At 41.3% G+C, this 20650-nt stretch overlaps 1 protein-coding gene across 1 annotated transcript in view; it reads right to left on the bottom strand.

Moving 5' to 3' along the window:
* itpr3 (inositol 1,4,5-trisphosphate receptor, type 3) overlaps positions 1-20650 on the bottom strand; it is a 307422-nt gene that overhangs the window by 116093 nt on the left and 170679 nt on the right. The window contains exons 27-34 of the mRNA XM_088320630.1: positions 17900-18067; positions 16139-16210; positions 12821-12940; positions 10264-10386; positions 7318-7518; positions 7132-7247; positions 6928-7063; positions 105-230 (exon numbers count right to left, since the gene is read on the bottom strand). Coding sequence (XP_088176756.1) covers positions 105-230; positions 6928-7063; positions 7132-7247; positions 7318-7518; positions 10264-10386; positions 12821-12940; positions 16139-16210; positions 17900-18067 — 1062 coding nt within the window. The remainder of the gene's footprint in view (positions 1-104; positions 231-6927; positions 7064-7131; positions 7248-7317; positions 7519-10263; positions 10387-12820; positions 12941-16138; positions 16211-17899; positions 18068-20650) is intronic.

Here is a 20650-nt window from a genome sequence, read left to right as displayed (position 1 = left end):
TATTCTTTAACAAGTCTTTAAATGCATAAAATTTGTATCTTGTATCGCTAAACCCATACTGGTTGACAGGTATAAAAGTAATACAAAAGAGTGCTTAGGCTCACTTGTGCCATGTCAACTGTGAAGTCTTCAAAGAGCTTCCAGATGTGGTTGGACGTATAGATCTCCTTCATCTCCACCTCCGTGTCCACATAGCAATGATTGACAAAGTTGACATAAGCAATTTTTACCTGAGAAAAATGACCATACACGAGAGGAATCACATAACTAAAAAATAAGGTGTGAATACAGACTACAGACTATGTGCAGATATGTCACAGAAGTTGCCAGTGATGGAAACACTTCTCAGTATTAATGATTTATTGAACACGCATGAACTACTTATGATTTTAAAGTTTAAAAGACATTTAAAACAAGGAGAGAAGGCATCAATTAAATTTGAACTTGTAAAAAGGACAGGGAGAAAAAACTCTCGATAAGAAGGTCCAACATGAGTTAAAGACTGACGGATTATTAAAATGTGTCACTGAGTATGTTTTCACTATTGCATGAGTCATCCAACTATATAACTTTTAGTATTTAATCATCACCATACTTTGATAATCACATTATTCATTTGGTCGTTAAAAATGCACCTTGTGTTTGTCTACGTGATTGAATAAAGTATACTTTCTGTTTTAATTTGATATTTTAAGGTTTCCACTAATTAGGTACTTTTCCAATAATATTTCCAAGTGCCCTTGAGTCTTATCATACTTTATCAGAACACCTGCAAAATTGATTTTGATCCAGTCTGAACAAAGCCTTCTTGTAAAGGTGTCCCTTCCCTTGAAAATCACAGGCAATGCAAGTTTCAATTTCTATTATGTCAAATCCACGCTTTTTTCTGTAAGACAGGGGAGAGATCTTTTTCGATGCCGTTTGGTGGGAGAACGCCCTCCTGATCAAGTGGCCTAGATTGACTGTGTTTTATTTTATGTTATAACTTTGTAAAAAAAAGTTCCCAACTGAACTGCTCCTCTCAGCCTCTAGAGTGGAACCTCGGTTCTCAACCATAATCCGTTCCAGAACCCTGTTCGAGATCCGATTTGTTCGATCACCGAAATAATTTTTCCCATTAAAAATAATGTAAATCGTTTTAATCCGTTCCAACACCCTGAATGTTTACCTTGAATATTTAACGTAAACATAAAGCTAACCCAGGCTAATCGTACGTTCGCGTTATCGTAATCTTCAGTACGGAAGGTTATGCCAACATGAACGTTTAAAAATAAAAAAATCAGGTCGTTTAAAAGTCATTTAGCACCCGGGTCTCCACAACAAGTTGCGAGCGGTTCATTGGAAAGGGGGCTGCGTTCCAACTCCCTGAATGTTGTGCTCCGTTCCAACACCCTGAATGTGTACCTTGAATGTTTAACGTAAACATAAAGCTGTCCCAGGCTAATCGTACGTTTGCGTTATCGTACGAAAGATTACGCTAACATGAACGTGTAAAAATAAAAATAAAAATAAAGAAAATAATTATGAATAGGATTTCTTACCTTTATATTTTGCTATTATTTCTTTCTTAAATGCAATAGTTGTACGCACTACTTTTCTTTTTTCATCTGTAGCAACTTTGCTGCTTGCACTGACTTTCTTCAAAGGCATAATTAGGGGCTAAAACACTTCGTACACCTATATTAAAAGCGAAAGCAAAACGAAGCACGTCCGCACGCGATAACAGTTGGTCACGAAAAGAGCAATCTACACCCGTACGCCGCTCAGCATCGCACCCTAGCGTACGCACTCACGCGTTACCGTTCGAACTCCAATTTTTTGACCGAACAGCAAAGCAAGAATTCCTCAAAATTTTTGGTCGGACTCCGATTTGTTCGAACTGAGAGGCGTTTGAAAACCGAGGTTCCACTGTATTTTATTTCCGACCAAATACAGGGGTCTGAGGTTGGAATGTCTACGTCTTAAACCATTTTTTTTTTAACACATCCCAGGTTACAAAAGCAGAATTGCCCTAGACGGTGGAAAACTGCAACATGATTGGTTGGACGTGACAATGGTGTATTTTTGTGATTTTTAATTGTTGAATACACTTTCTGAAAAGCCCTTCCCTAGCAATCGCCAGGGACCAGCGTCAAAGAGGGAAGAAACAAATGAGTGAGACTAACTTTTTCGTCTGTCTGAATGCACAGCAAGCTTGCACATCTATTTTTGGAAGTGCTCCACATGCACTTTTGTTCCTTTTCAAATTCTATAAACCAAAAACTCTCCCTCTGAGTGCCCTTCTTGATTATGAGACACACCCATTTGGTGGACTTTTTGTTGCATCGCCCCAGCCTGAGTTCAAACCTTTTGCTGTTGCTCCAGCGCCTGTCAACCTTTCTTCTGCTAATCCGCTGTTACATTACCAGGCATTCCTACAAATGAAAGTGAGCTGAAGCAAGATGGCTGGGAAACATATTTAGGTACTTCTAAAGCCAGGCACACACCTTGCGCCCACCGCATTAAGAATTTGACGTTGAAGATTTTTGCTACTGAACGCTAATGGCTACATGCCCCTGAACACCTGACACAATTTTCAGTTCTGCTCAGAGTTGTCTACGTCACATGTTTTAGCATCATTTGACCATTCAAGATGACGATTACAAAGACAAACTTGTACCGTATTTTCCGCATTATAAAGCGCACCGGGTTATAGGGCGCACCCCGAAAAAATAGTTTTTGGTCCTATTTTTGACATACATAAGACGCACCGGATTATAAGGCGCTACAATGGGAACGTCGACAAAACAGTCAGATAGTTCAGTCAAACTTATTACCCCCTTAACATTCCGAAAGCTTGCAAGGACGCAAATACGTGTCGAGAACACGTGCGGATGCGGTGTCCATACGATGTCACTCAAATGAATCGTTCCATCATTCGGAAGGTTAAAGTCTTGGGATTCAAGAAATGCCAACCATTCCTTAGTATCTATTTTCTTTTTCGCTCGCAACTTTACTGTGCATATGACAATAAACACTTGGAATTGAGTTTAATTTAAAAGTAGACACTCCATTCCATCCATTATCTGCACCGCTTATCACAGAAACATCGAGTTCAGTCTGAAACAAGATACAGGGACAATATAAAACTCGGAGTAGCTCACCGAAGTCGTTGTGTTCATAATAATGTGCAGCCAATGTCCTCTTATATCCGTGAGGGTAGTAAATCCAGGAGAATAAAATATTTACAAATACAGAAAAGAAAAAAATGCTTTCTCTATGCCGTCAGCCACGTGTTATACACATTCATCTTTTTCGGCCAATTTCAGGCTTTGTTTCGCCGTTTAAGCCAATGCCAGCCTGTAAATGATAAAAAGGATCCGCCCCTTGACCTCCAAATAACTTTAGCCAATAGTGATCAATTCAACTGATGATTGACACATCTTTTTCGGCCAATTGCAGGCTTTGTTTTGCCATTCAAGCCAATGCCAGCCTGTAAATGATAAAAAGGATCCGCCCCTTGACCTCCGAATAACGTTAGCCAATAGTGATCGATTCAAATGATAATTGACACATTGGTTACCCAATGAAACGCCGGTAAATAAATCCCAGCATACACCACGTACTACTTGGCGTTCGGGGGAAAATGAGGGGGGTGAGGGACAAACAGAGTTGATGAGGGGGGTGAGGGACAAACCGAGTTGCTGGATACAACCGGAATGTCTGATGTTTGATCTTACATTACACATAGTCCAGTGATTTTTCCGAATTGCTCAGTCCACAATTGAATGGATTTGGGAGTACAGTCCATAAACATGCCCGATTAAAGTCGCCGTCGACGATAAAGCTCCGTTGGGGTGTGCAAGCTGCTGTTTATTGATAGCAGCGGACAGGAGATTTAGCGCTATGCTAATGTTAGCATCGGTAAAACGGTTAGCAGTGTAAAGTAAACAGCAAACACAAAGACCACAGTTAACTCTCCCGGTACATAGAAGGGTCTGCACGATACTGCTAGAAACTCCATATCGAGTGAGCAGTGTGTGTCAATGGTTCGGATGTTATTGTAGCGCGTAGTCTCCAACCCCTGTTTTTACCGGAGTCTTCGTCTCGTTCGAGCCGGTGATGTAATGCGGCGTCGGGAAAAAATACTCTAATTCCGGACGTTATTGGTGGCGATCCGCAGCTCAAATTCACTCATTGTGGACGATGGATCTGGCGTTGGTTGAACATGCTTGGGAGCGCTGGTCTGTGTGGTCGCCTTCTTAGCTCAGACCCGACTGTCAGCCTTTTCCTTTTGCTCCGGCGTTGTCGGCAGGCAGGCAGATCATCCAGGGAGATCCGGTGGTCTCTGTATATCCCTCGGGATGTAGTGGATATTATTCAGATTCAGATTCAGATTCAGATCTACTTTATTGTCATTCTAGTACACGTGTATACAGAACGAAATGTCGATGCATCTGACCCCCACAGTTTCCTTGAATGTACAGATATAAATAATGTTGTATTGTATTTTGGCTACGTATAGTATTTTACCATAGTGCCGATAGTGCAAGAAGAGTAGCTAACCAGATGTGCAAAATGGGCAGTCAGGTTAACAAGTCAGGTACACAGTAACATTAACACTGTAACAATAACGCTGTAATTACAATAGTGCAGAGAGCAATGTGCAAGGAGTGGCAAGCTATAAAAAAAAACTGCCAGTAGTGCAAAAGTCAGATTAGCAGCCGTTTAGATTTAAGTTAACTATATGTTAGATTGACCATTTAACAGTCTAATGGCCAGGGGGACTAGACTATTGCGGAGCCTGGTGGTCCTGCACCGCACACTGCAGTACCTCTTCCCAGAGGCTAGCAGAGTGAACAGTCCATGATGGGGGTGAGAGGGGTCCCCGGTAATGTTTTTAGCATGGGATAGGCAGTGCTTCTGGCCAATGTCCTGAATGGAGGGAAGTGTAGTCCCGATTATTTTCTCTGCTGTCCTCGTTACCCTCCTCACACTACCCCAGTCGGTAGCGCTGCAGCCTCCACACCACACAGAGATACAGCTGGTCAGGATACTCTCTATGGTGCCCCTGTAGAATGTAATGAGGGAGGGTGGGGGCAGGTGGGCTCTCCTCATCCTCCGCAGGAAGTACAGGCGCTGCTGTGCCCTCTTAACCAGTGATGCAGTGTTTACGGACCAGGTGAGTTTGTTGTATATTGTATATGCGAAAGGAGTCGAAGGGAAAGTATGAGGGATCAGGGGACACTGAAAAACAAAAGACGAACTGGAGCCCGAGCCGCAGCGTTTGCACAACGCGCCGCCATCTTGACATATAATAGTGCCAGATTGCAACACAGACGGGTTTTTGTGTGTTGACATGGAAAAATTACAATCGAAAGTTATAGTTTCTCGAGGATTAAAAGAAGCTTGAGCGTCCTGAGAATGACATAGATGATGAAGAAAGAGAAATGTCACATTTTTGAAAGAAAACTTCCACTGCTGTTAATTAGGATGAATTTATTGAGGACTATGTGTAAAAAAACTCGAAATATTATGAGTATGTTGTAAATATTGAAAAAAGTACTGTTAAACCTCCCGTGAAAAGGTGTGGTAAATGTTTCCAGATGTCACTGCAGCGTTTTGTGTTCAGAGCACATGCGTTTTGTAAAAAAAGAGCTTGCAGTTTTCCTCAGTGCCTCTACGAATTTATGGTAAGTCCATACCATTTGCATGAGTGTTAATACTGAAAGATTCTATACATTTGTCTATAACGGATATTATAAAATTAACTACAAAATAAGTACATGTACTCAATTTGATGCAGTAGAGAGATTCACTGACTGTTTTTCGTCAAGGTACATTAGAAGGTACCTTGACGAAAAACAGTCAGTTGTCTGAAATGCATCAGACGTCTTTTGATAACAGAATTCCTGTGATTGCTGACGGGAGAAGGCCAGACGCACAAGGACAAAACATCCGCGACGCCTTTTGGCGAGAAGTTGGTGAAGCTGGCACCTGACCCCCCCCAGGGGAGGAGTCAGTACGCCCAGGCGAGGAATCAGGACGCCAATGGGAGGAGTCAGCACGCCCCATGGGGGGTGGCCGACGCACCGGCTTTAGAAAAGACGTGGACAGAAGACGGAAGAGAGGAGACGGAAAATGCCGGCTATCTTTGTTCATTTTCCTATTAAGAAAAGAGCAGGCATTGTTAGGAGAATGAAGTTTGTGTTTGTTTAATGGAGTCAGATAACTTATTCGAACAATTTAGTAAATGATACATTAGTAATGTGGTTTTATCCTTAACAATACTTAAACCCTTAACATTACTGTAAACTTTTCCTAAAAGCCCATTCCAAGACGTACCCATTGTAAATTGAATGTTGTTCTTGAACGATTTGGAGAATATGGACAGTTTGGGTTTTGTTTGAAAGGTAACACTCTGAAGTTTTGTTCCAAACTGAAGTAATCATTGAATGCGCTATTAACATTGAGTAATCTTAATTAGAACACACAGAAATAGAAGGTTTTAATTCTCGCCTGTTTTTTTGTTTAGGTTTTTATTTGCAATCAAATGTATCTTAGCTGGAAAACAGGTGAGACAATAGCTTGAAGCCTTATTGGGTACCTTGTCAAATTAGATCGCTATCTGAAACCCTAAGTCCGTTTATTTTTCAAGGGGACTTTTAGAGGGATAGGAACAATTTCAACAAGATCAGGGGATATTTTTTTTTATATGACGACATTATTGTGTGTTTTGAAGTAAACATTTTACTGGACGGTCCTAAAAGTAATGACTCCATGTTTCCCTACGTTCAACTTTGATGACTGCTAAGGGACGTAATTGGTGAGCTACAATAACTTTATAGTTTTTGGCGGTCTCTTGGAACGTTAAGGGGTTAACTACATTTTTTAGAAAAGCAATCGCACACACAGTCACACGCGGGCAAGCATACACAAATGGTCAACCTCTGTGATGCAGTCTTCATGAGTCACAACACGGATGACGTCCTCTAGTGGCAGTAGCGATGTGCACTTGATCTCTGTGTAGACGTTCTTGCCCTCAGCGCACGCTGCCAACAACTCCACTAATGAGATATGGTACCTTCAAACAGCGGTGCCATATTAAAGCCTTTTTTTCACATGGATGATTTTAACGGCTGCAACATTTACCTGAGCGGACTGTTTTCAGTAATGCCGTCCCTGCTTTCTGCCATCAGCTGGATCATAACATTGAAGGAGGCTTTATCATTGTAGAATACAACTACATCGTCGCCGGCATTGGTTAGCTGTTGGGACAGGCGATGGGTCACGCAAAAAGCTTTGTCTATCCCAGAAAACAATCAGCTTCACCCTCACCTCGGTCATGACCATATCCTGGCACTTTTTGACGTACTTGCCCTCAGCCTTAATGATGGTGTGCAGGAAGTTGAGGTAGTGCACGTGGCGTCCGTGTGTGGCCAGACAGTGGATAAAGTGCTGCAGGACGCTGTCTGATATCTCAGTGCATAGCTGGTAGTTGTTGTTAAAGATATGCTGCACAGTCTCAGCCTCTAGCAACTAGAGGAAATGGAGTTGGTCTTAGACATTTAACGACAAACGTATAGTAACAGTGACTGTGCAAGCTAAATAATTCTCCATGACTCTAGAGATTTTTATTTTTCAAAGTTAAGAGTCTGCCTCGGATCAAATAACATTTGCACGGGTATCAATGGATTATTTATTCGTTTAGTGTTGATGACAAACGCGGAAATGTGTTTGCTACTATGAGAGAAAATGACAATAAGCATAAGAATATTCGGTACAATGAAAAATGCACCTTTTATTGAATATACTGCGCATTTGTACAGAAAAAAAAACACACACACTGCTCGGTCACTCGAGACATAAATACATGAATACACCATTATTTTTTAGGCACAGCAAAAAAAATAAATAAATAAAATCAGTACAAAAGCAGCAGCAGTACAAAATATTTTCTTTATCCAAAAAGTTAAATGTAGAAATGATGTCTATTTGCACAATGAGACGCTCCTACTTCATAATTTCTGATTGGGGTTATTCGTTCGTCAATTGTCATGTAAACATTATTATCAACGCTCATTTGGAGTGGTCCAAAATCCCTGTAAAATACCCAACATCAATGTGGCCTTAACACCTGAAGTCACCTGATTTTTCTTACCCCTCCAGAATGATCAGCGGACAGCCAAGAGGCCAAAATTCCATTTTGCCACCATTGTTCTGTGAATAGGGCAAGGCGGGGTGTCACGATTGCCCATTACCCTCACCTCTGCCCACTCGTTTGGCGCCAGCTGCTGCTCATTGCCTGATTGGCTCCCCTTCTATTTTAACTCAGTGCTCTCATTCACTCCTGGTCAGTCCGTCAACGAACCTTTGCACTTGCAAGGCATGCATTTTGACTCTGTCCGGTATCCTGCTCGTATATCCAGTATCCGGTATCAATCCCGTCTGTCCCGTCCTGTCCGGTATCATTCTGTTGTATCCAGTATCCGGTATAGATCCCGCTATCCCGTCCTGTCCAGTATCTGGCTCGTGCCTCCTGTATCCAGTATCAATCCCATCAGTCCCGTCCTGTCCGGTATCCAGCTCGTGTATCCAGTATCCGGTATCGATCCCTTCTGTCCTGTCGTGTCCGGTATCTTGCTTGTGCACCCTGTATCCGGTCTCGATCCTGTTTTTCTCGTCCTCTCTGGAATCTTGCTCGTGCATCCTATATCCGGTATCGACCCCATCTTTCCCGTCCTGTCCGGTATCTTGCTCGTGCATCCTGTATCTGGTATCGACCCCGTCTGTGCTGTCGTGTCCAGTATCTTGCTTGTGCACCCTGTATCCGGTCTCGATCCTGTTTTTCACGTCCTCTCCGGAATCTTGCTCGTGCATCTTGTATCCGGTATCGACCTCATCTGTCCCGTCCTGTCCGGTATCTTGCTCGTGCATACTGTATCCGGTATCGACCCCGTCTGTCCTGTCGTGTCCAGTATCTTGCTTGTGCACCCTGTATCCGGTCTCGATCCCTTTTTTCTCGTCCTCTCCGGAATCTTGCTCGTGCATCCTGTATCCAGTATCGACCCCATCTGTCCCGTCCTGTCCGGTATCTTGCTCGTGCATCCTGCATCCGGTATAGATCCCGTCTGTCCGGTATCCTGCTCATGTATTCAGTACCCGGTACCGATCCTGTCTGTCCCGTCAGGTATCTGCTCGTGCATCCTGTATCAGGTATCGATCCCGTCTATCCTTTCCGGTATCTGCTCATGTATCCTGTATCTGGTATCGATCCTGTCTGTCCCTGGCTTCCTGCTTTCCACGCGCCTGACTTCTCTGTCTCACTTTCTCTGCCCAGCAATCGCCGAATTGCTAGCGTTTGTGTTCCCCGTTTCCTTGAAATAAAGCTCGTGTGAAAACGTTACACGTTTGGGTCCACCGTTTGTTCGGGTTCTAACTCAGGGTTGTTCAAATGATATGTGGCTGGTGTAGTGTTGATACATGCATTAATAATAATAATAATAATAATAATAATTTCCTTTGTATTGTCATTCTTTGTAACAATGTACACAAAACGAAATGTCGATACACCTGACCCGTTGTAGCGACTAACATTCAGTTGGCAAAATTCTACACAAATACTAAAAATTCACTGCAAAATTACTACAAAACTAAATATCAAATTTTGTGCTTCAAAACAGGGACAGATTATAAGTTGTTATCTTCATTCCGAAAAGAAAAAATACAACACACCACACCAAAGGCAAATCTGATTTAATTTTCCTTTAAATGTACCTGTATTTATAATGTCTTTTGTAATATGTTATTTTTCACATGTTTTTTTCCTTCATGTGTTGCAACAAACTTCACATCAAAAACTAAAACAAATGACCCCCAAAAAAGGAATTGCAGATCGAAGTCGAATGCTTACAAGATACCCGTGCCCTAAATCACAAAGGACTATCACATAGTTTCACCATTGATCTGTAAATGAGGCAAACTCTGCTGTGAACAACTCAACTCAGTAATGACCCTTCGCAGCTGTATTTTTGTGGTATTACTCTGGATGAATTTTTGTTGTGTTTTTGTAGTATTTCTGCAGTGTGATTTTTGTAGTATTTCTGGAGATTTTTTATAGTAATACTGTACTTTTAATTTGTAGTATTTCTACAGAAAAGAGGGGCCTACAAATATTCCACACTTTCAAGTGCAACTGCCTCATGAATGTAATACAAATCTTACTGTAAAGTAACTTTACATAAGGGGCTATGTTGAAAGGAAACTGGACTTGGGGGTACCCACCCCTGGATTAAGAAAGAGGCTGAGGTTCTTGTGCAGTAGAGCCTGATTTTCCTGGTTGCCCAGGCAGAATTTCTGCAAGAACAGGTGAGTGTTTCTGATTATTGCTTTCATCCTGGTGTCGTTCTACAGAGCAAAAGAAGAAGAAAAGAACAATGTTTAGGGTATGTAATGAGACTTTTTTTGTACAAAATTTATCAAATTGCCTTTATTGCCTCCTCTTGTCTTAGAGTCGCCAAAGACCCATTTAGCATTTTAAATGTATACAAAAACCAAATACATCTGTTTTTTCATCAAAGCTTCTTGACTATGTCATTAATGACTATTTAAACAAAATAAAGTAAAAACAAAAAAGGTCAATTCATTACAAATGACAGCTTTTTTTCATGGCCCTTATCCTACAATAGCCTATTACTGCCGGTATTAAAAAAATACACACATAACTTTGGCTCTTATTATCATCAGCCAGTAATGACCAGATCAAATGATGATTGACACATTGGTCGGCCAATGAAATTCCCAAAGTAAATATGTATTTACTGTGTGCATTCAAACCAGAGTAAACATGCGCAAAGCCTATCGTGATCCATTAATACGCCCCATTATTATGCGCCAATCATGGATTGACTTCTAGAGAAACAAGTCAAACATTTACAACTTTTCCACAGTGTCTTAAAATAGTAAAATAGATGGTTGCATATGTTTAAAGGCTGTAACCTGGTCGTCTTCAAATAGCCACTTTTAAAACGCTTTGATATACCTTCAGAAAAATGTTTAGGGGTACCCATAGCAGCAAGATCTCATCCCATCTCATTAGCTGCACCGCCTATCCTCAGTAGGGTCGCGGAGGTGCTGGAGCCCATCCCAGCAATCGTCGGGCAGTGGGCAGGGGACACCCTGAACTGGTTGCCAACCAATCGCAGGGCACACAGGGACAGACAACTTGTTCGCCAATTCACACCTAGGGACAATTTGGACCGGCAAATCCACCTGAAGTGCATGTCTTTGGAATGCAGGAGGAAACCGGAGTGCCCGGAGGAAACCCACGCAAGCACGGGGAGAACATACAAACTCCGCACAGTAAGTCCGGTAGCTGGATTTGAACCCACACAGGAGGTTCCCAAGACCTTAGAACTGTGCCGCACACGCGCTAACCACTCCGCCGCCGTGCTGCCCTAGCAGGAAGATGTTAGGCAATAATTTCAGCACCCCTAGGTGGGACTCATGTTATGTCAAACCCGTAAGTACACAAAATATCTGTTTTTCTTTAAGCACGTTATTTTGCCACTGGGAGCCACTGAATAATGCAAAAATGAATTTGCAATTGATTTGTTAATTTTTTTACATTCTTTCTTAGCTTTATGTGTTTCTCTCTCTCTTTCTCTTGTTTCTCTGTGTCTCCTTCTGTTTCTCGTTTTGTCTCTCTCACTCACTCTGTCTCTCTCTTCCACCTTTTTTGCCTTTCTTCTCTCTCACTCACTCTCTCTCTCGCTTTTTTCTTTAGTTTTCTTTCTGTTTCTTTCTCTTGCTCTTTTTTAATCTCTTTCTAAATCTCTATTTGCCTCTCTATCTCTTTCTTTTTATCTTTCTTTCTCTTTGTCTTTCTCCCTTATTCTTGTTCTCTCTATCTTTCTCTTGGTAATTATCTTTCTTTCTTTTTATCTTTACTTTTCTTACTTTCGTGTTTTCTCTATTTTGCTTTCTCTTTTTCTGTCTCCTTCTTATCCTCTTTCTCTTGTTTGGCATCGCCCTCTCTCTTTTTATTTCCTTTAATTTTTCTTTCTCTTGCTTTTTCTTTTTCACTTTATTTCTTTCTCTTTTTATCTCCAAATCCCTCTAACTCTCTTGCTCATTCTCCCTCTCTTTCTCTTGTTTGTTCTCTATTCTCTTTCTTTCACTCTTTCTCTCTTTTTCACACTCACCGTGTTTCTATTTATCATGATCTCTATCTTTCTTCTTTGTTCTCTCTATCTTTCATTCTCTTGCTTTCTCTTTCTTCTTTCTTCCTTCCTATCTTTTTCTTTAGTTAGGACTCTTTCTCTTTCATGTTTATTTCTCTTGCTTTCTATTTTTTCTCTTTCTCCCTTCTCTATTTATCATTCTCTTTCTCTCTTTATCTTTGTCATTCTTTCTCTCTTTCTCTCATATGCTATTTTTCTTCTCTCTTTCTCTTTCTTTTTTCATCTTCCTTTCTCTTTCTCTTTACCCCCCTTTCTTTTTTTTTTATATTTCTTTCACTTGTTATCTGTCTTTTACTCTTTCTTCCTTTCTCTTTTTCTCTCTCCCATTTTCTCTCTCTCTCTCTTGCTCATTCTCTATCTCTCTTTCTCTTGCTCATTATCTCATTTGTTCTCTCTTTCTGTCGTTCACTCTTTCTCTCTTATCTTGTGCTATTTCTTTTTCTTAATCCACTAGTCCAGCCCTCCTATGAGCTTTTTTTTCCTTTCAACAATTTGGCCCCCAAGCGCAAATGAGTTTGACACCCCTGAAATAGAATAAGGATATAGAGCTGCGTATTACAATAAAAATAGCAATATTTTTTTGATCCCTTTACTCTTACCTGGTCGTAGGAGACCTGCAACAGGTCCAACATGACTTTATGAGCTCCCATGTTTTTTAGCAATCTCTGTTGCTTTTTCCACACACCACTGCCGCACATCCTATTTAGTCTCTCCAAGATCTAGAGACACACAAGATGCTTTCAAATGGGGGTATTTTGAATATTATATGAAAAAAGAATATTGAGACCAGGGATCTCCAAACTATTTCAAGCGTCAAACTACTTTTTGTTACTAATTAACACAAAGGGTTTCCAGTTTAATATCAATTTCTACAAGAACAATTTACATCATTTGTACTACTCAGTATGTTGTTACTGTTATTACCAGGTTACAAAAAGACAACAAAAAGAGCAACCATAAACAAAGAGACAGACCAGAGCCACCATCAGGTCCTCCCCTTGGGTACGCAAAATTGAACAATATTATGGAGACCAAAACCAATTATTTTAGAAAGGTGCTAATTTTCCACGCTTAAAATAAACAGTTGACGAATAGATCCTAAAAAGCAAGGGTAGCAATACTTAAACAATCTACACATCGTTGTTGTGTGTTCATGCTGTATCACAATTATGCTGCATGGATTGCAAAGTTGTTGATTAGTATTATTTGAATACTATATTATGATAACATATCTTTCCAATAACTTTCAAATAATGCCCTACCATTATGTACCTGTATGTACTGTGTTCGATTATATCTGTGAGAATATTTAGAGTAGGGATCTCAAACTCAATTTACTAGGGGGCTGCTGGAACTAGGGTCTGAATGATGTTGGGCCGCATCGGGCTTTCAAGGACAGGAACCAACCAAAGGATAAATGTAAAATGCATCCAATGTCGTTTAAGGTACAGTTGAACAGCAGTGATTATTTTCTTCCACACTCAAGCAGCTTCTCGTTCCGCATTTCAATTTGATTGGAATATTTTGCGATCGTTTAGCAAAAAAAAACAAACAAACATTTGAATCAGACGATTTGTTGAAACTTTGAGTTTGCAATGGTTACGCACTGCGGGGAACTAACCGGGAAGTAGTTAGGCATTCAGTTTGCAGGGCGGACATACTGTACATTGATCTCAAATATTTGTGCAGTGTTTTCAGAAATCATTTGCAGACTGTGCTGTGTGAAATTATTCAATTTGTGTGCCTGTGCGGTCTAGATAGATAGATAGATAGATAGATACTTTATTCATCCCCGTAGGGAAATTCACACTTCCAGCAGTCTACCCCGTTGTTTATTAACAGATGAACATGATGCCCTAGGGGTGCTTGTAGCGGAGTGGATGACGTCACGCCAGTCCAAAAGTTCGACATTCCTGCGGCAGATGGAAAACTTTTCTTTGTGAAAATCCAGGGATACACCACCTCGTGTTAGCAAGTCCGCCTCCTCCCCGATTCCCCCCGGCTTTCGTGTCTCTGTTTAGCGGCGTTGAAGCCGGATTGCTCCGGGTAGCTCCAGGTGGCTACACGTTAGCGTCCGGAATGCTAAACGTGAGCCACGTTTCCGAAAAACACAGCAACTGCGCTCCCTGTGCGCTTCGATGTTTTCCACCCGCACTCGGTGATCTTATTTGGTCGTGAGTTCGCATTTACCATGATTACGGATGGTACCGAAGACTTATACCGCCGCTAGCTGCTTCGCTAGCTCCGGCTCTCCTTCCACGATAGGCCCCTTCATCACGCCGGCACGAGAATTCTTCAGGGCAAGGAGTTGAAATTCCTTGAATACACGCATTTTTTGTGCGCTAAAACCCATGTCCCATAGGATAGAAGTAATCCATAGTGTAGTTGTCAAAACGGGAAGAAAAAACACCGAAGATAGGAGCAGACAATAAAACAATAGGGCAGCTGCTGGAAAAGGCAGCCGCTCGTGGCAGCGTCGCTTTGATGTATCTAGCGTAAGCTATCTTTCAGTTGGGTTTACTTTTGCATGGGATTTTCCTTAATTAAATAAATGTGCTTTGGCTCCAAAAAGGTTGAAAAACACTGCATTAGTAAGTACATTTTAAGTGCAGCCTAAATAGTTGGCACAGATGAAACATCCATTCCAAAATTGCGCAGGCCTCTCTTACATTAGAATAGAATAGAATAGAATAGAATATGCCTTTATTGTCATTGTACAACATGGGATATGCTGTGACAACGAAATTGGACGGCTCCAAACAAAGAACAAAGGAACAAAGTACTAGATGCCTTTGTTGTCCTTGGCGCGCGCTTCAGAGGGGGGGGGGGGGGGGCATGTTGTGAGGGTCAAACAGAGTTCCCGGACCAAATGTTTGATCTTACATGACACAGTCCAGCGTTTTTCCGAATTGCTCAGTCCACAATTAGTAGATTTGCGAGTCCACAATTGAAATATTGGGAGTACAGTCATTAAACATTCCCGATTAAAGTCGCCGTCGACGATAAAGCTCCGTTGGGGTAGTGCAAGCTGATATTTAGCAGCGAAAGGAGATATAGCGCTATGCTAACGTTAGCATCTGGTGAAACTGTTAGCGGTGGAACTTATACAGCAAACACAAAGACCACAGTTAACTCTCCCGGTACATAGCTAGAACTCCATATCGAGTGAGCATTGTGTATCAATGGTTCCGCTATTATTGTAGCGCGTAGTCTCCATCCCCTGTTTTTACCGGAGTCTTCGTCTCGTTCGACCCGGTGATGTAATGCGGCGTCGGGAAAGCCATGTAATGCGGCGTCGGGAAAGCCAGGACTCCGTGTTGGCCAAGAAAGTCCTCCAATTCCGGGCGTTGTTGGTGGCGATATGCAGCTCAATTCACTCATTGTGGACAGATGCATCTGGCGTTGGTTGGGAGCGCTGAAAGTCTGTGTGGTCGCCTTCTTAGCTTAGCTCAGCCTTTCCTCCGTCGTTGTCATTTTCGGCAGGCGGCAATCTTCCAGGGAGATCCGGTGGTCTCTGTATATCCCTCGGGATGTAGTGGATGTTATTTTAATTGCAAAGGGAGTCGTAGGTAAAATAAAATAAGAGGGATCAGGGGACACTGAAAAACAAAAGACGAACTGGAGCTCGAGCCGCAGCGTCTAGTAGACGCACCGCCATGTTGCCATTAGGCTTTCATATTATGTCAGGCCGCAAACTATAACATTGAAGGCCACAAATGGCTCGCGGGCTGCAGGTTTGAGACCCATGATTTAGAGTAAACCAATACTTAGGGGACCAATTCACGACTGCTGCAAAATAAAGTGCAATGTGTAAATATAATTTTGATTGAACTGATTTTCAACAGACACAAGTTTGCACACAGAAAAAAAGCCCACATACATTGATTGAAACACCAAACCCAGCAGAAAATGCTTACCATTTTGACATTTTCATAGTTCTCGTTTTTGTCTCCCTTCTCCTTCTTGGGGGTGGCATCATCTGCTGCCCCCTGCAGAAGTATGCAAGACACGCTTATATGACAAGGAAAATTAGTTCAACATTGTAGTTTTCACTGGTGCCCATATCAGGATGAGAGTATTAGCAATTATGAGACTCTTTAACTGGGGTCTCCAACTGTTTTCAAGTGTCTACCTACTTTTTGCTAGTTATGAGTGCAAAGGGCACCCGGTCTGATATCTAATTATTAAATTAACAACTTTTCTTGTATTACTTACTATGATGTTACTTTAGGTGCTTTTCAACTGCACGGTTCCAGTCTTCTTCATCTCGCCTTTTTTTGGTTTTCCACGATTCCACGAAGTACCTGGTTCTAGGTCCCTAGCACGTCCGTTTTTCCTACCACCTCTGCCAGTGACTAAAATGTCACATGGGTCACTAATGATCACTGATTGGTCAGCGACGTCAGTCACTGCCGACCTCTAATTTGTCAGAAAGGAATTCTCCGAGACCTTTTCCAAAAGAAATTGACGCTATAGCTTCCACGTATTACCTTTACAAGAAACATTTTTTTTCTAATTGTAGCTACCCAGAATTCTGCAGTTGGAGGGGTACGGTTGATGAACAAATCCATTGGGAGGTTGACAGAACAAGATTGTGGTTCCAACTGCTGGATCTTATATGAAAAGCTTACATCCGTAGTTGATATTAGCATGCATGCTTATTCACGGTAAACCATAAAAAAAAGCTTAGTATTTCTTTACATTTTTTGCCAGTTGTTTCACATATATTTTTAAATGTGTATGTGTTGCGATGCAGAGTTGACGATTTTTCGTGGCCATTAAGTCATGTTTTTTTGTATAGCCCTTGATCACAAAGAGTATCAAAGCCCTGCACAGACCACGGCTTATTGCAAACCACAGACTATTATTACACCATTCGCTGATCTAAAACCTAAATAAGAGCAAGGAAAAACATAAAAACCTCAACATGAGGAAAATGAAAAAACCTTGAGAAGGGACCGCACATGTGCAGATGAGTGGTTTTCTCTCATAGTAGCAAATAGGTCGATTTAAAATGTGTCCTTCCATTTAAAAAAAACAACAACAAAAACATGAAATTTTATTATAGGATAACATTTGCTAGTGTAACGTGACAGTATATCAGGGTTTTTAACCCTTTCAAGCCAAGGCACACATTTTCTTATAAAAATTTTACTGGTGATTCCAGACTTTCTTCTAGGGGTTTTATAATGGAAAAAAGGCTTGGAAAAGTCCTTAGTATCTGGGGTGAGGCGAGGCAGGAGGAGCTTGAACCATGTAACAAGTTTTTTATTGGAAGTAGAAAGAGAGGACATTGAGAGAAATAAAAGGAGAGATGGAAAGAGAAAAAGAGAAAATAGTGTGTAAGAAAGAAAGAAAGAAAGAAAGAAAGAAAGAAAGAAAGAAAGAAAGAAAGAAAGAAAGAAAGAAAGAAAGAAAGAAAGAAAGAAAGAAAGAAAGAAAGAAAGAAAGAAAGAAAGAAAGAAAGAAAGAAAGAAAAGAAAGAAAAGAAAGAAAGAAAGAAAAATAAGAGAGATAAGTAGGAATTCGGGTGGGGAATTTTCAAAACAGGTCCGCAGGGACCAAAGCTGTCCTTATAGGAACTGAGTTGGAGACCCCCTGCTTTAGGTCATTCCATGCTTTAGTTCAATTTGCAAGCTGCGAAAGCAAATATGGGCCAGTGTGAGATTTTCCACTACCTCTCCTTTTTCTTTCTTGTCCTTCTTTTCCTTCTTGCCTTCTTCACCTCCAGTTTGCTTCTTATCCACCCACAGTTCCGATTTTTCCACCAATGTTCTCAGACGGTCTAGGTCTGATTTGATCACTTTATAGTTTTCCACATCCTGAGCCGAGATGAGCAACTGGACCTGCACAGGTAGGGAAATAAAAACATCAACATTACCACAAAAGGATACCTCCTAAAATTAAACAGCAATAAGAATGAATTCCCTGTAAATGGCACAAAATCTACCATCTCTAAAAATGCCACTTTCTCGCTCTCCATAAACAGTTCCTTGGTCTTTTCCTCCCCTCAGGTCAAGAAGATGGTTGTCATCCTCCACAGTACACTCGCTTTTCTATCTTTTATAAATAATCAAACTTGTTTTAAAATAAAATTTCAGCTGCTCTGCTCCCCAGCTCTGGAACTCACTACCACCTGACCAGCAGAATTCCGCTACCATGTCTATCTTTCAATTAAAAACCCACTTTTCAGACTGGTCTATCACACTTTTTTCCGTTTCTTCATTTAAAAGTATGGTCTATCAAGTCAGACTGCCATAGAACATGGTAATGGCAACACTTCACCCAAAATTCAAGCACTGAACTTAAAAACACAACATAAAAATTCAATAATTTTAAGGATTTCAAGCACCCATACGAACCCAGCATTTGGCATCCACGGACCGAGCAACGTCATTTTGCACCTCAGTGATGACCTTTAAACCCAGATTATGATTTCTTGAAGAAAGTTTTCTTTAAAGGCCCGGTCACACAGCCTTTTGCGTCTGTATTGCGGGTAAAATTTTGCGACTTTTTTTTGCCCGTGGTTGCCCGCGGTGGAAAATGTGCAAAATTGGCCGGCGACTGTTCCGCGTCCTTCCGGCGACTGTTCCGCGTCCTTATCGCTGGTAACCGCGGCTGCATCGCTGTGCCACCCGCGGTTACCCGTGGTCTAAAGTTTTGAGCAGCGCAAAACTTTTTCGCGCGGCCAACCGCGTGTGAATTTCTTACCGCATGTGAAGCACGGCTGTATCTCGTCTGTATCGCGATCTTAAAAGCGTCCAAGAGCGTCTGCTTCACGGGCAGAAATTTCTGGCCGTGATTCAGCCTCGATACGCCCGTGAAAGGCTGTGTGACCGGGCCCTTAAGGAAGGAACGGGCCTTCCTTAAAGAAAACTTTCTGGACTAGTTTACAGGCTGGGGGCGTTGTTGGTGTCATGCTCTTTCCGGACATCTTGAACATCTTACCTTATGTTTACTATTATGTGTACAGTAATGCTAATTATAATTCACCCTGGTCAATCCTGGATGGGGGATTACCACATGTGTGGTCCTTTCTCAAGGTTTCTCTTTTTTCCTCACACTGAGGTTTTTGAGTTGTTCCTTGCCCACATGCTGGTTTAAGATTAGGTAATTGTGTAATTTAAAATATAAAATAAATGTGACTTGACTTGAATTGAGTAAAGACAACTTTTTTTTCTGAAACCTCAGAAAGAGAGGGCAGATAAGAGTCAGGTCTAAATTTCGATAAAACTGAGGCATCAGGAGTATGTTTTTTAACACTAGAAATACCAAAGCCAAGCCATTTGGCTTTCCTTCATAGAATGCCCAAAGAACAGCCAACTAACTGAATGGATTAGTTTCATCATTGATCTGCAAATGAGGTAAACTATGGTGTGAACAATACAAGTCAGTAATGACCCTTAGCATGCCAATGTCAAGTCAAGTCATTTTTATTTGTATAGCCCTTAATCACAATTAGTCTCTAAGGGCTTCACAAGTTATTACATATAAGAAGTTTAGGTTACTCGTATGCTATTGAGTAGAAGTGAGTTTTAAGCCTAGATTTAAACATTTCCACCGAGGTTGCAGATCGGATCTCAGGGGGAAGAGCATTCCACAACACCGGTGCCCGGATGGAGAACGCTCTCGAACCAGCGGAACACTTCTTGGCTCTTGGGATCACTAGGAGACCGGCGCTCTCGGAACGAAGGCTTCGGGCCGGGACATAGGGGGAGATCAGATCTGAAAGATATGAGGGGGAAAGTCCATGTATGATTTTGTATAGTAGTAGGAGAACCTTAAAATCGCATCTTAGGCTAACAGGGAGCCAATGCAGGTTAGCCAAAATTGGGGTGATGTGATCGTACTTTTTTGTCCTTGTTAAAAGCCTCGCTGCAGCATTTTGTACCGGCTGAAGACTCTTGAGTCTGGTCATCGGAAGACCGGAAAGTAGTGCATTACAGTAGTCGAGACGGGAGGTAACAAACGCATGAATTATGATTTCCGCATCCGACTGAGAAAGTATAGGACAATGTGGAGAAAGAATGTTTGGTGGGGGTGTGACCGGCCCGTATTTTTGTAGTTCTTTTCTAGTTGTAATTTTGTGGTATTCTGGTAGTATTTCTGCAGTATTTGATAGTTCTACTGTATTTTTATTTTGAAGTATTTTGTAGTATTCCTACAGTGGTTTTGTGGTATTTCCATAGGATCTTTTTTTGTAGTATATTTGTAGTATTTCTATTGTGATATTTATGCAACAGGATTCATTTTAGCATAGTATTGCTGTAGTGGTATTTTTGTAGTATTTTAAGTATTTCCATACCAGTATCTTTGTAGTAGTCTCTAATATTTTTTACTATTACTGTAGTTGATTTTCTGTAGTATTTCTGTTGTAATAATTCCGTATTATTTTTTGTAGTATTTCTCTAGTATCTTTTTATCAGATT

Source organism: Urocampus carinirostris, chromosome 17 (assembly GCF_059441175.1).
Source record: "Urocampus carinirostris isolate Australia breed hairy pipefish chromosome 17, RoL_Ucar_1.0, whole genome shotgun sequence".
In the NCBI taxonomy this organism is placed as follows: domain Eukaryota; kingdom Metazoa; phylum Chordata; class Actinopteri; order Syngnathiformes; family Syngnathidae; genus Urocampus; species Urocampus carinirostris.
This window is presented reverse-complemented; position numbering and strand designations above follow the sequence as displayed.